At 45.8% G+C, this 14,323-nt stretch overlaps 2 protein-coding genes and 1 long non-coding RNA gene across 5 annotated transcripts; 2 read left to right on the top strand and 1 right to left on the bottom strand.

The window, feature by feature from the left end:
* The first annotated feature begins 1,635 nt into the window (after positions 1 to 1,635).
* swi5 (SWI5 homologous recombination repair protein) lies at positions 1,636 to 4,037 on the top strand. Of its 2 annotated transcripts, none has more exons than XM_052051743.1 (5): positions 1,636 to 1,814; positions 2,152 to 2,200; positions 2,301 to 2,389; positions 2,536 to 2,630; positions 3,911 to 4,037. In XM_052051743.1, the coding sequence occupies exons 1-5, from the start codon at positions 1,711 to 1,713 to the stop codon at positions 3,973 to 3,975; spliced, it is 402 nt and encodes a 133-aa protein (XP_051907703.1). In that variant the 5' UTR covers positions 1,636 to 1,710; the 3' UTR covers positions 3,976 to 4,037. The 2 variants fall into 2 exon arrangements, with proteins under 2 accessions (XP_051907703.1, XP_051907702.1); XM_052051742.1 differs by having other exon boundaries at positions 1,638 to 1,814; positions 2,286 to 2,389.
* On the bottom strand, positions 2,446 to 5,741 carry LOC127591555 (uncharacterized). The gene is made up of 2 exons (XR_007959904.1): positions 5,662 to 5,741; positions 2,446 to 3,288 (listed from the first exon to the last, which is right to left on the bottom strand). It is a non-coding gene; the product is annotated as an uncharacterized LOC127591555 (long non-coding RNA).
* On the top strand, positions 4,649 to 13,780 carry slc27a4 (solute carrier family 27 member 4). 2 transcript variants are annotated; one of them, XM_052051553.1, is made up of 15 exons: positions 4,649 to 5,257; positions 6,743 to 6,904; positions 8,544 to 8,754; positions 8,848 to 9,031; positions 9,396 to 9,554; positions 10,162 to 10,231; positions 10,360 to 10,451; positions 10,725 to 10,834; positions 10,932 to 11,141; positions 11,225 to 11,351; positions 11,448 to 11,585; positions 11,656 to 11,820; positions 12,386 to 12,532; positions 12,772 to 12,958; positions 13,073 to 13,780. In XM_052051553.1, exons 2-14 carry the CDS (start codon positions 6,744 to 6,746, stop codon positions 12,927 to 12,929), a joined length of 1,932 nt encoding a protein of 643 aa, XP_051907513.1. In that variant the 5' UTR covers positions 4,649 to 5,257; position 6,743; the 3' UTR covers positions 12,930 to 12,958; positions 13,073 to 13,780. The 2 variants fall into 2 exon arrangements, with proteins under 2 accessions (XP_051907513.1, XP_051907512.1); XM_052051552.1 differs by having other exon boundaries at positions 12,772 to 13,780.
* Positions 13,781 to 14,323: the final 543 nt, after the last annotated feature.

Genomic DNA, 14,323 nt, shown 5'->3' with positions numbered 1-14,323 from the left:
AGACAGAAAATATTCAGCGGGGTGGCTAGGGTGACACAAGGTCACATCGAGGGATGGCCATGTGCATACACGACCATTTGTGATGCTCGTAACACGCATCGTCATTGATCATACCATCCGCAGTCAATGTTTCACAAAAGAAAAATGCCCACGTATCCGCCACATTGCTCGACACACTCCACCTACATTTTTGTGTTTGTGTATGTTAGCATGTGCCCATTGTTTGTTCCGCCTCTCACCGTATCTCCAACCGTGAAATTTAGATGCTGCAAAGCAGAGTTGCTGGGATGTCCATGAATTATGGAGATGAGACTGTAGATATGGGGCTTTTTTTTTTTTGCCAAAACATGCTTCTAACCACCATCGCATTGCAATCACTGCCCTTGTTCAAATGGAGATTTTGCACAAAATGCTCAGAAATGTTATGTTGGGTACTTGTCCAACTGCACAGAAACAGTTGTGTTCAGTGAGCATACACTTGAACATCAACAAAGACAGCTGCTCCATACATTTGTTTGGAATGTTAGGGGGCATAACCCCGGTCTGGCTCAGTGCTGCTGCATCAGCTGGGGGATGAAATCTCAGTCGTCCATCTCTCACTAACACACACACAAGGCCACGCATGAGCCATTAGCAGCCGGTGTGTGTGTGATCTTTCTAAAAGGAGAGAAAGGCCATTTCTCCTGTCTGAATTTTTCATTCCCACCCTCTCGGTCTTTGTACAAACTGATAAATAAGCAATGAATCCTTAGGACATAAAACTGAACGGACTTGATTTTATGTCCTCCGTTGCCAGAAGCGGCACGTTTTCTCCATTTTTTCCCCCCTCTCGCTCTGGGAAGTCTATCCTCTTTATGTTTTAAAAGCGAAATCTTTCACCGTGTTTCTCTTTCTCCACGTACCCACTGAACCGTAGTGAACATCTCCAGCCTCCTGAAATGTGTCGTAAAAGTCTTAGCTGCTGCGCGCGCATGTTTCATACAGTGCTTGACCTTTTGCTTTGTTAATCCACCACCGGTGATTTACTTTGTCGATTTAAAGCGGTGGTGGCTGTGAATCAGTCTGGGACGCAGCCCTGCAGCATGAGATCTCCAGAGAGGCCTGGGTGTATATTAACACTTGAATATGTCAAAGTGTCACTCCCCGATAATGCCACTTTTTTTTTAAATTGAAGACAGCGCTGAAGAAGGCAAGGGGAGATGGATTCAAGGATCAGAGGGATATTAAGTGGTAGTTCATTGCCATCTGGCGGTTGCATAAAAAATGGCTTTTTAATTCAACGTCAGTAGTCATCTATTTTTTCCGCCCAAACAATGCTTCTTGCAAGTTTATTCATTTATATTTAAACAATGCCTCATTCCTGAACAGGGGTTCTGGAGCCTATCCCAGCTTACTTCGGGCGACAAGCGGACTAAACCTTGAACCGGTCATGTAGAGACGAATAACCATTCACATCCACAGTGTCACTGAGTGGGCACCAACCCAACGTTGCTCGTTTACAAGTCACGTGAGTGTATAAAGAATAAAACATCTGCGACTAGGCTTCATTTCGATAATATAAACTTTTCCTTTTATCGGCCACCGTAGTTTCTTGTCACCAAAGCACCGCCTCTTACGTTTTCACAACCAATCACTTTCAGTGTGACCACAACTTCCTGTTCGTTTCATTTCAATCGTCACCAAAGAAACTATCGTAACGTCAGTGCAAATATGAATTCACAGCAATCGTCTGAAGATATCTGGGAACAAAATAAATCAACTAGCCTAATTTCGACACCAGAAGGGAATGATCTAGAAAGAGCACAGTTGAAAAGGTCTATTTTATTGACTTTCGCTTGATGTTTAGCTCAACCTTCCCCTATATTACAATGACTGCCATTTTATTTTCTAAGCTGAATCAATTACACATGATCTCTATATGTTGTATTTTCTGAGACAATATGTAATAGTCGCTAAAACGTTTTTGCTTTCCCGCTAAATTCAGTTCAACTTTACAAGCGACCGTAAGGCAAGCACTGTGGAAAATAGATGGATGGATGTTTGGATATGCATTCATTTTACCAAGACAATTATTTGTCTTTTATCTTACTTGTCGCCGTATTTGAATCTCCAGTCTTAATTATGCCCTCCCTAAAAAAATTATCCTTGTAGAACTCCTTTATCAAAGTTGAAGAAAGTAAACTCCAACTTCAAATCACCGGTAAGTACCCACCTCAAATCCAAACACATATCTCCAATATGATGTTTTTTTGTTTTTTTATTATTTTTATTTTTTTGCAACACAGGGTCAAATAAACAAGCCTTCTAAAGTGTGTCCTGAAGAAGAGGTGGCGGAGCTGGAGAGGAGGAGAATGCAGCTGGATGCTGAGATTGCACAGCTGGAGTTCCAGTGAGTACAGCTGCTTTTGTTCCTCTAAAATGAAGTGAGCCTGGAATACAAGCATCTTATTTCAGTATTTATTTCAAGGGAAAGATAAGATCATGAAATCCATTTTCAAGTCTTCATTCTGATAAAATAAAACTGTGTTTCTCTAGGGGATACAAAGTGGAAGAGCTGGACTGTCATATTGATATGCTTCATGAATACAATGACATCAAGGACATTGGTCAGTCTCTCCTGGGCAGAATAGGTATGAAAAACGATCATGTACAGTCAAGTTTGAATGAATCACAACTAGTGTGTATCATGGTGGGAGACTTTTTAACCACTTTTGCGTATATACACATGTCAAGGTGACTGCTGCGCTTGTTATATTTTCAATTTCACACATTTATTTATTTCCCACGTCTATCATGACACACTACAATATTTGTTTTCCAAAAGCTCGTTTCTCCCACAGCACAGTACAATCTAGTCACGTCAATACAGTAATGATTCCTTTGTAAACAGAGGTAGTACCGGTACTTCCCCTCCAGCACAATGGCCGTCATTTACGACACATGGGCACAATCACCATCTCTGTTCATCATTTACACACATTCAAACACCCAGAAACCTCCTCCCTTCTGACCTCGCTCGCTCCTTTTCAACACACGCTTTCACAAAGAACCCGCGCTCGGCCACGAAGTTTGACGCGCTATACGGCGTCAGTCTGGGGTCGGACGTGGTTGGGCAGTGTGTAGCGAGAGAATGGTGACGTGGGGAGATGCTCTGTCGTACTCCCCGGGGACAACTGTCACTTTGTCTCGTGCCGTGTTCATCTGTCAGCCACCACTTTGTACATCTCTTGGACCCTTGAAGCTGATTCAACCAACCCCTGGGGTTCAATGCCGGTGAATTAACGATATCTGCAACAGAATAGTAGTGAACTGTAATACCCGTTTGAGATAGCTACAATTGGATTCTGATTGGTCTCTAAAGGGACATGGAGCTGTTTTTAATTCAGGTGAATTGAAGTTATCTTAAACTGGAATCATGACTCGTCAGAATCAAATTGTAGATATCTCAAACTGGAGTTAGAGATCTGTACCCAGTCCTTTTACTTAGCCTAATGATTAATATAGTTTATAAGAACAGAAAATCTTGTGGCACAAATTAAGTTTGGTTTGAAATGGATGAATGGAATTTATAATGTGTACATCACTTTAGTTAGATTGCCTGATTGTAGGCAAAGTATAAAAGACCATATTCAAATTGATCTAAATCAAGCATACCTGGGTATGTTGCTACATTTGCTTTCAATTGTCAAAACAAAATTGGACATGGACAAGTTTTCAGGAGCATTGTCGAGCACCGGTTGTTGAACAGCCGAGACATCGGCCTGCTTAGTGTTTTGTAGTTTGTTTTAAAAAGAAGACAAGAGGGTTTGAAGGAGGGAGGGGGGCAGCCCTGGGAGGGGGTGGGGGGGGGGGCTACCCTGCCATGAGTCAAAGGCAGGTTTAACTCCTCCTCCTTTTCTGTTTCCTGCAGCTGCTCTACGCGGGACCACCACACGAGACCTCTACAGCCACTTTGGTCTGGAACTGGAGGACTGACAGTAAAAATAACTCTTGAAAATGTTTGAACGGTTACTTCTCTGCCATGTTTATTATTTGAGGGGAAAAAAATATTATTTTAAAACGTGTTAAAGCGGTGTGTCTTACAGGTTTTACTCTGACTGACCGTTTGTTAGAATATTCAATTAACAGCATCCCACAATTCAGCCGCTTTCGGTTGACAGTACTTCTAAAAAAATCCACAAAGTAACATCTATATATTCTTTTTAGTTTGTTTGACTGAACACACTTTTCAGTATTTCGTTTGGCTGTGCTTGTGCACACTGAATTGAGCAATAAAATAGCAAAACAAATATACAAATTATAGTTTCAGTTCACAGTAACATGAAAATGTGCATAGCTGACAAAAACAGCCGCATGCTATTGCCAGTCGCCTTTGTACTGCTGTCAGTGTCAGCGGGGAGGATTTTAAATAGAGAGCCATAAGTGACACTTTTCATTATGCTGTATTGAAGTTATGGAAATGGTAAACGAGTTTAAATTAAATGTTGATTCATATTAATAATAAGGAATGTTGAACTTGTTCCCTTGTTAGTCAGTAACCCTCAAGAAGAATTTTAAGGACTATATCTGGCTCAAGAAAGAGAATTTTCTTTTAAATTCGGAGTCCACACACGCGCATTGGTGAGCGCAGGGATTGGGACGCATGCGCAGTTGGCAGTGCTTGTGAATCCTCGTCACAGTTCCGCATCTCGGCCTTTTTCACTACCGGGTACACGAATGTTGTGTGTCGACGAATAGAAGCGGCAGCAGCGGGCGGCGGCAGGCCGCATTTTCCTTCCCGTCAATCTACCTCCCCTCCCAGTTGTGACGTTTTATAAATAGAAGGCCTCGATTGGTCATGGTCCCTGTCAATCACCGCATGGTCCCCCTGTGCTCAAGCAAACTGCCGGCGGTGGGCGGGGGCTTGCTGAGAAAACGATAAGGTCATTTGAATTACGGCTTCATCAGTCACAATGAAGCTAGAAATCATATCGCGGATCGGCATAATGGACGGATGATGCTCGCCGGGTCAAAGTCGAGACGCTCAGCCAGGCCAGACGCAGCGGAGGCGCTCTGGAATTAACAACGACAAGAGGGAAGGCGATCCCCGTTACTCGTATCCGTCTCCGTGCGTCTCCTAGCGCCGCGATCAAGCCGAGCCGAAACGGTCGTGTGCGAGGCGGAGAGGAGGCGACCAGCAGGCTGGCCTGTAAGCCGATCAAGGATCTTCGCGTCTGGGATTTCTTCTTTTGCACGTTACGTGCTGTGAGCGTGCCAGGTGAGGGGACGTTTTTGTCTGTGTGTGTACGCGTGCGTCTAACAAAAGGTTGACGCCGATGATGACCGTGTGCTTGTCCTCTGGCAACCTTGTGCGCTAAATCCATTTGACTGAGATCTCATTCGGCCGCTTCACTACAGCTCTGCCGGTGAAAGGCACATCCGCCGTATCTTTTCGTGTTTTTACAAACGCACCTCAGCTTCAAGCATCCACCCAACCGTACCCGTTGCGTTTAAATTGCGCATGGCACCGCCTTCAGGCCGGTCCTCACCGTTCACTCGGTCTCTCGGGGCCCTGTGTCAAAGCGCACATGGCAACACGGTGCCATCCCCACAACCGCAATACGATGCTACACGTCCTTTTGAATTTCCGGGTGAACCAGCAGCCAGTCGGAGACTGCTTACCTCACGACGCGCATCGAACGCTTAATGTGTTTTAGAAGGAAGGGGGAAGGCAGAATGCTTTTCTGTGCAGTCGCTCTCGCTCTCTGACTAATATCACAAGAATGCACCCTTCCACTATGCAAGATAACAGATCCGCCGCTGGCTATTTTCTATTGTTTCATGACTGCATCATGAAATCTTAACTTCATCCCGAGGTGTCACCGGACACCTTGGCAGCTGTCATGACACACCCGTGACCTCCAACAAGCAGCATAGGCAGTTTTACAGGTTGACAAGGGGGGAGACGGCTACCATCCCCACCTAAAGTTTTACCTCCCCAATGACCAGTAGATGAGCTCCAACAAAACTGGAACTGGAAAACTTTGCAAACAATCAGGAGAGGGGGCGTGAACAGAAGGGAAACGCTGGGGAAAATATGACTGTTCTGTTAAAATGGACCATCCAGAAAGAGGAACCGGTGGTGGCGTTGTGGTCACGGCAGGCCTTGGCTTGACTCTATCACAACTGGGTGGAGATTCACCGCTTAAAATGACAACATATACTGTATATATAACAGCTGGAACTTTGCGGTCCAACATCCCATGCCTTGCCGTGATTTCAATAATAATAATAATAATACAATTATCATTATTATTGTCAGTGTCTGATCTTTGGCATACTTGTAGTGTAGCCAAGAACGAATTGATGATGACATCACGGCAGGTCATCTGACACAGCGACAGTCATGGAAAAAAAAAAGTTGTGTCATCTGACCTCTCGTCAACTTCATCATATGAGAAAATAATAATTTGCTATGCTATCTTCTAGATATTTCCATTTTCATGTTACTGCAGCTGCTCCACTTTTTCCTCTGCCTCAAATTCTTGTGTGACTTTCGAGGCTTATTTCCTCTGCCCGCAAAAATTAGAGAGTCAGATTTCAAACCAGCCTTTGCCGAGTCATTGTTTTAGGATGTTGGATGTGTGCGTGTGTGTTTTTCTCCAATGCACGACAATAAACGGCCTTATCTCTCATGTAACCTTTCTTCTCCCAGGGTTGTTTGCCCCGAGATCCTTGTCATAGCCTTGACGTGTTGTTGCAGGATGCTGCGTTTGGCGTGCTGCACGGCCCTGCTCTTGGTCTTGAGACTGTTGATGGGCCTGCCTTGGTTCCAGGTCCTGCCAGCCGTCCTGATCTTCTACCTGGGTAGCGGAGGATGGCGCTTCCTACGGATTTTCGTCAAAACAATCGGCAGAGACTTGCAGTAAGTTTTGGGAGAAGTCCCGTGACGTGTTCATTCAAGTGGCCGTGAGAAATCGGATTCAAGAATTTCCTTTCATGTGCGTTATGAGCGTGAGATTTAAAAAAAAATGCTAAAAAATGGCATTCTTCCCTAATGCTATATTCGCTGTTGTCGTCAATCACGCCACTTTGGGAAAGATGAAAGGCCGAACTAAGCAGCTGTAATTAAGCGGAAGGAATTAAATGTTTTTTTTAACCCTTTCAGGGACAGCGTTTACTACACTGGACATTTTATCATGTTATCAGATTACAGAGTGCACGAAATGGTTAAAGTCGTGCCGATAAAATGGAGAATGTGTCGGGATCCAGGAAAAAAGTTGTATCAAAGTAATGCCCGGTCTTGACTGATACTGTCAGAGAGGTATTTATTATTATGCTTGCAGAAAGCCGTGGTGTACATAAGATAAGATATGATTATCCTTTATTGATCCACGGGTGTGATATTTCAAGTGTTACACCAGGGCAGGGTAAAAGATTGTTTAAAAAAAAAAAGGGTGGAGGCGTAATCTAACAAAAATCGAATATTAAAATCACTATCATCCCTCTCGAGCAGTGTCAGTCGAAGTAAATGTAATATGAGTAATAGAACTCCTCCCTCATGTTAAATAACGCTGAATGTATTACTTATTCAAGTTGCAGATATTACACACGTGGTGTAGCCAAAGAGTTTTTTTTTGCTGATGGTCGCAGTAAATAAACGGCACTCCGTCCATTATCTGATTCTTTGCACCACCTTTGCTCCGTACGTGAAATATCAAACACAACGATTCCATTTTGCTCCTCGGACCAAGTCGGTCCCTCTGCTATCGCCTTTTATGGCAGGCGTCATTACCGTCACTATCGTTGGTAACGCATGACCTTTGTGTTTGAAACGGAGAGAATTGGAAATGGTCGGGTTTGACCTTTTCGCAATGGTGTATTTTTGTTTTCACTTCCAGGCTGATTTGACACAAATATTCAATTTTACTTGTCGGGAGACAGACCCCTTCCCCCTCTCCAAAAGCCCTGAAATAACAACAGTGTGGCCTTAATAACAAAATTAAACAGGATTTGTCATGAATGCCTGCTTCTATTTTTTTAATTCATTCATTCATCTTCCGAGCCGCTTGATCCTCACTGGGGGTGCTGGAGCCTATCCCAGCTGTCTTCGGGCAGTAGGCGGGGGACACCCTGAATCGGTTGCCAGCCAATCGCAGGGCACACAGAAACGAACAACCATCCGCACTCACACTCACACCTAGGGACAATTTAGAGTGTTCAATCAGCCTGCCATGCATATTTTTGGAATGTGGGAGGAAACCGGAGCACCCGGAGAAAACCCACGCAGGCCCGGGCAGAACATGCAAACTCCACACAGGGAGGCCGGAGCTGGAATCAAACCCGGTACCTCCGCACTGTGAAACCAACGTGCTAACCACTGGACTACCGGGCCGCCTAGTAGGAAGTAGTTACATCATTTTTTTTCACAGTACTTTTTATAATATGAACATCTGTAGGTTGTCCAGTGGGAGGTATTATGGTCATCTAACCCCCCACCCCAGCATTTCTGTGTCAAATCAGTACTCACTGTTGTTGTTTTTTTGTTTGTTTTTTTTCCCCAGCGCGGCAGCGGTGCTGTTACGAGTCAAGATGAACGTCAAACGTCACCTGCGGGAGAAGAACACCATTCCCGCCATCTTTGCCGAGACGGTACGCCGTCACGCGGACAAAACGGCGCTGATCTTTGAGGGCACCGGCGAGACGTGGACCTTCCGGCAGTTGGACGAGTACTCCAACCAAGTGGGCAATCTGCTGCTGCAGCGTGGCTTCAAAGTAAACCAAATCTAAAAAAAAAAAAAAATCCTCTCTGCAATCTCCCGGGCGGTTTTGACTCTCACTCGGTTTTGTGCGGCGTCACCTTCCCAGGAGGGCGACGTGGTGGCCATTTTCATGGAGAACAGGTCCCAGTATGTGGGACTCTGGCTTGGCATGGCCAAGGTTGGCGTGGAGGCGGCGCTCATCAACTTCAATTTGAGACTGGAGGCCTTGGTGCACTGCATCAGCATTTCCAATGCCAAAGCTGTGGTCTTTGGATCCGAGATGACTGATGGTAAGAAGCATTTTGCTCTCCATTGCTTTGAAACATCAGAGGTGAAAAACTGCAGCCCCCGCATTGCAGCGTGCTCATAAATTCATCGTTTACTGCCTCGTGGTGCTTTCTGGGTGACCGGCCAACGTTAAAATGAAGAAGGCGCCAATGTCAGCACGAATCCTCAACCTATTCTTTTCTTCATGGTTGTATGTATTTTAAAAGGTAGTCGAAGGGAACGCTCGAGCCAGTTGGGGGCAACTTGTTTTTGAAATCGGAAAAAATAAAAATCAATCATCGGTTATTTTTTTGAAAATTCTGCCTTATATCGCACCGCATGGTGTGTTTTCTCAAAAAGATGATAATCGCGCCTTGTTTCCTCCAGCTGTCTCCGAGGTCCACGTTTCAATGGGGAAGACGGTGCGGATGTTTTGCTCCGGAGAATGGGACCCCAAACGGGTACCGCAGGGTACAGAGTGCCTCGAGCCGCTGCTCGCCGCTGCCCCTTCGCATCTGCCCAGTCGACCGCAACGCTGCTTCACTGGTAAGAAACACGAGAAATCACGGGAAATCTTCCACCTGCAATTGCAATTCTAATGACAAAAAATGTTCATGAAAATATGCACGATCTTAAATGAACAGATACATTTCTAAACGGGGAGGAAAAGCAGGAGCAGCAAAATCGAACGATTAGCATCGATCTATCACCAAGGGGGAGAAAAGATTTACACTTGCAGGGGAAAAAAAACTTTCATGTATTTTGGTTGCTGTGCCTACCTCATTGATTGTCTTTTTATATCCGCACAATCCTAATGTACTTGTCATTTACTCCCCATCTGCTCACGTAATCTTTGCGCGTGTAATCAGTGATGACGACGGTGCACCTGCAGTGGCAATAAAACGACTGACCTTCGCCCGCGTTCATACCTGGTAAATAAAAGTCATTTGGGCAGATTTAAAAGCAAGAGTCCGAAAGTATCAATACGTTTAGGCCTTGATCAGAGCGTCTTTATGTTGCGTACACACATTTGTGATTGACAGATGACAAAAAATGTAAATTCCCCCCCCCCCCCCCCCCACACACACACACCCCACGTTTCGACAACAGATCAAATTGGCCGTATTTGCGATCCCACTGCTTTGTTTTCCAGATCGCCTCTTCTACATCTACACGTCAGGAACCACCGGGATGCCTAAAGCGGCCATTGTCGTGCACAGCAGGTAGGAAGCAAGCATGCTGCGAAGACACTAAGCTCCAAAGCGATTGATTCGCGGGGCCTGTCATGCAGTTCAGAGTCATGCGACAAACGTAGTTTTGACTTGACTCACCTCATTCTTCTGGTCAAAAGGTATTACCGCATGGCCGCTCTGGTGTATTATGGCTTCAGGATGACACCAGATGACGTCTTGTATGACTGCCTTCCACTCTACCACTCTGCAGGTAAGCAGGATTCTGTATACCCTTCATTTGATATTTGTGGAGATGAACGCAGTCAGAAAAGGGAGGTTTGCGCCATTGTGGGAGTGAACACAGCCAAATTGCCTCCCAGCCAATGAAGACGGATCCTCTGATTCCCTTTCAATTCAGCGTAGGAGACGCGCGCAAATCAAGATACGCAGTTCACAGGCCCGTGCACATGTGCGCTTCGTACTAAAATAGAACCCCGATGTGGTTCATTTTACTTTGAATTTAATCATACAAAGTTGTCGACAGGTAACATTGTGGGTGTGGGCCAGTGTATCATCCACGGCATGAGTGTCGTCATCAGAAAGAAATTCTCCGCCTCCCGTTTCTGGGACGACTGCGCCAAGTACAACTGCACCGTAAGCAAAGCACGCAAGCGACTTCTTTTGTCTTCGTCACGTTGACGTCGCCGCCGTTAAGCCAACGGTCGCTTTCCATCTCGTCCTCGTCCGTCAGATCGTGCAGTACATCGGCGAGATATGCCGCTACCTGCTCAACCAGCCCGTTCGGGACATGGAAAAACGGCATCGTGTGCGCATGGCGCTCGGTAACGGCCTGCGTCAGTCCATATGGGAGGAATTCATGACGCGCTACAACATTCCGCAGATCGCCGAATTCTATGGCGCGACCGAGTGCAACTGCAGCTTGGGGAACTTTGACAACAAGGTAGGGGTGGGGGGTCGCCTTTTTGTACCTTTGGCTCCGTCGGAATGACTTTCCTCACCATTTGACGTTGCAATCTCCTCCAGGTGGGCGCGTGCGGCTTCAACAGCCAAATTCTACCCTTCATCTACCCCATCCGACTAGTCAGAGTCGACGAAGAGACCATGGAGCTCATCCGAGGGCCCGACGGCGTCTGCATTCCTTGTAAGCCCGGTGAGTGGCTTTTATTATTTCTCCATGTACGAAAGCATCCCGGCGACCACTCGTCCGCGAGGTCCCCTCACTTTCCCAACTGTTCATCGGTTTTAGGCGAGCCCGGTCAGCTGGTGGGCAGGATCATTCAGAACGACCCCCTCCGCAGATTTGATGGTTACGTCAATCAATCCGCAACCAGCAAGAAGATTGCTCATAGTGTCTTTAAGAAGGGGGACAGCGCTTATCTATCTGGTAAGCGTGGACCGCGTGTACATAAATATTGACGGGATTGACGAAATGGCCGTTTTGCTTTTCTCCCCAGGCGACGTGCTGATCATGGATGAGTGCGGCCACATGTACTTCAAGGACAGGACGGGAGACACGTTCCGCTGGAAAGGAGAGAACGTCTCCACCACTGAGGTGGAAGGGACCCTCAGCAGGCTGCTGGATATGAAAGACGTCGTGGTCTACGGGGTGGACGTTCCTGGTAAAAAAAAATAATAATAATAATAATAAAGTGAAATATTCATTCATTCATCTTCCAAGCCGCTTGATCCTCACTAGGGTCGCGGGGGGTGCTGGAGCCTATCCCAGCTGTCTCCGGGCAGTAGGCGGGGGACACCCTGAATCGGTTGCCAGCCAATCACAGGGCACACAGAAACGAACAACCATTCGCACTCACACTCACACCTAGGGACAATTTAGAGTGTTCAATCAGCCTGCCATGCATGTTTTTGGAAAGTGGGAGGAAACCGGAGCACCCGGAGAAAACCCACGCAGGCCCGGGGAGAACATGCAAACTCCATACAGGGAGGCCGGAGCTGGAATCGAACCCGGTACCTCTGCACTGTGAAGCTGACGTGCTAACCACTGGACTACCGGGCCGAAAAGTGAAATACTCAACTCAAAATGCATTTGTCAGCCGACGCAGTTGGACAAAATGAGATCAGAGTAATATCATAAACCAAATTTAGTCTTCTCCATTTCAAAGATAATCCGGTTGACTCCAGTAGTTCGCCGGAATAATCTTCCCGTGTTTCCCCTGTATGCAGGCGCGGAAGGGAAGGCCGGGATGGCGGCCATCGCCGATCCGAATCACTCCTGTGACCTGGAGAAGTTTGTGAAGGATCTGGACAAGGCTCTTCCGCCATACGCCAGGCCGGTTTTTCTCCGCTTTCTTCCAGAAGTCAACAAGACTGGTAAGAGAGCTCTCGCGTTGGAGATTCCCGTCGAGTGCGCGTCGGTCGGCAAGAATATTGCAGAATCGTTCTTTGATGGAAGTGACGTGAAACTCGGGATATCGTGCAAATAATTCAACTAAAATACAATTTTTCAACCGAGCCATAGCAAATTTCAATTTGATTCTATGTTGAAAGATTTTTTGGCCATTCTCATTTGTTTTGAATTATTTTTCACGCGTTTTCCTGTCATCCCTCAGGAACGTTTAAGTTCCAGAAAACGGATCTTCGACGAGACGGCTTTGACCCGCGGGTGGTGTCGGACAGACTGTACTTCCTGGATTCCAGCAGAGGGCGCTACGTGCGACTAGACGAGGAGTTATACCGCTCCGTACTTTCAGGGAAACATAAATTGTGATCATGGAGCTTCCCTTGACATCACCACGTGTATGTATACACACGCTCACACACAAACGGTTACAAAAACGACAAGGTTTTGCGCGATCGAGATGGAAAATTGCAGGAAATGAAATGGCCACACACATATTCCCACATCCGCAGAGTCCTTTTTGGATCGCTCCGGCACACGCAGCAGCGCTCCCTTCATCCCCGCTGAAGTCTCTCTGGCACCACCTCAGGCTACCTCAGTTAATACACGTAATAAAAAAAACCACACACACACACGCAGTATCATAAAGTAACGAGAGCTCACTGGTAGCTTGAAACCAACCATCAGAACCACATTGAGTCTGCACTGGATCATGAAAGCCTGTTTTTGCTGGAAGCTGACCGAGACCGCCCAAAAAGTACAAAGAACCACACAAGTCTCGAAGGATTGTGACCCAGAGGAAGCCGTCTGTTTTCTTGTTTTTGGATTTTGTCTGGCGGAGAGGCTCAGTGGGCACTGTAAGCCGAGCGCGGCAAAGCACCCCCTCTGCAACCTCACCGCGTGCATTTCAAACCTTGGCCGACACGAGACGACGCGTGGAAAAGAATTCAGGCGGCGAAGACTCGCTCGAGTGGGGCAGCAGTCACTTGGAAAACGCCCCGCGGGAGTTGATGTGAATCAAAGCTTTCTATTCAAATACTTTGCACCAAATGTTAAGTTTGTTTACATATTCGGTGGAAATGGAATTTATTTATGTTCGCCGTAGTTGTGAAAATAGAATTTTTCTTTGACACCTCTTCAAGCTTTATTTTTATGCAGAATTGCGCTGCAGAAAGAAAATTACCGTGATTTGTTCCGTAGCCACAAAGGAGTCACGGAGACCCACTAAAAAGAAAAGAAAAATCGGAATAAAACCCAGTCAGAATTTTATTAAGAACACAACAACAAAGTTGTAATTACAAGAAAATAGTTAATTGCGTTTTTTTAAAATAAAGTTGCAATGTTACGAGTACAAATGTACACGCATCAAAATGACCCGGATATCATTACGACTTTTTTCTTGTAACGATGTGACTGTTTTTCTCAAAATAATAAGCACATTCTCATAACAAGACAACTTTGTTAACATTGCGACATCGCCGCAATATTACCACCTTTTCCGCATTTTATTGTCTACTAGAGTTAACACCGTTACTCTATTAGCAATACGACTGAATTGTCGTAACATTACGACTTCTTCTTCTGTTCTTGTCACATCTCGGCTAATTTCTTGGATCAATATGACCTTGTTCAAGTAACATTGCAACGTGTGTCTTTATACCGGTAACATTCCAGCACATTTTTTGTGACATTGTAAGGGATTCTCATAAACAGTATGGGTTTTTATTCCTCAGAATTTTTTTTTTTTTTTTTTAGTGTGGCCG

This window comes from Hippocampus zosterae, chromosome 18 (assembly GCF_025434085.1).
Source record: "Hippocampus zosterae strain Florida chromosome 18, ASM2543408v3, whole genome shotgun sequence".
Classification (NCBI taxonomy): domain Eukaryota; kingdom Metazoa; phylum Chordata; class Actinopteri; order Syngnathiformes; family Syngnathidae; genus Hippocampus; species Hippocampus zosterae.
The sequence above is the reverse complement of the archived record's forward strand: the minus strand, read 5'-3'. Positions and strand labels throughout refer to the sequence as shown.

What these genes read in the sequence shown, in the direction of transcription:
- swi5 (XM_052051742.1), top strand. Translation starts at nt 1,711, where the DNA reads ATGAATTCACAGCAATCGTCTGAAGATATCTGGGAACAAAATAAATCA. An exon ending in ACTCCAACTTCAAATCACCG is followed by an intron (nt 2,201 to 2,285) that starts GTAAGTACCCAC and finishes TTTGCAACACAG; the next exon opens with GGTCAAATAAACAAGCCTTC. An exon ending in ATTGCACAGCTGGAGTTCCA is followed by an intron (nt 2,390 to 2,535) that starts GTGAGTACAGCT and finishes GTGTTTCTCTAG; the next exon opens with GGGATACAAAGTGGAAGAGC.
- slc27a4 (XM_052051553.1), top strand. Translation starts at nt 6,744, where the DNA reads ATGCTGCGTTTGGCGTGCTGCACGGCCCTGCTCTTGGTCTTGAGACTG. An exon ending in GCGCCAAGTACAACTGCACC is followed by an intron (nt 10,835 to 10,931) that starts GTAAGCAAAGCA and finishes CTCGTCCGTCAG; the next exon opens with ATCGTGCAGTACATCGGCGA. An exon ending in GGACAGCGCTTATCTATCTG is followed by an intron (nt 11,586 to 11,655) that starts GTAAGCGTGGAC and finishes TTTTCTCCCCAG; the next exon opens with GCGACGTGCTGATCATGGAT.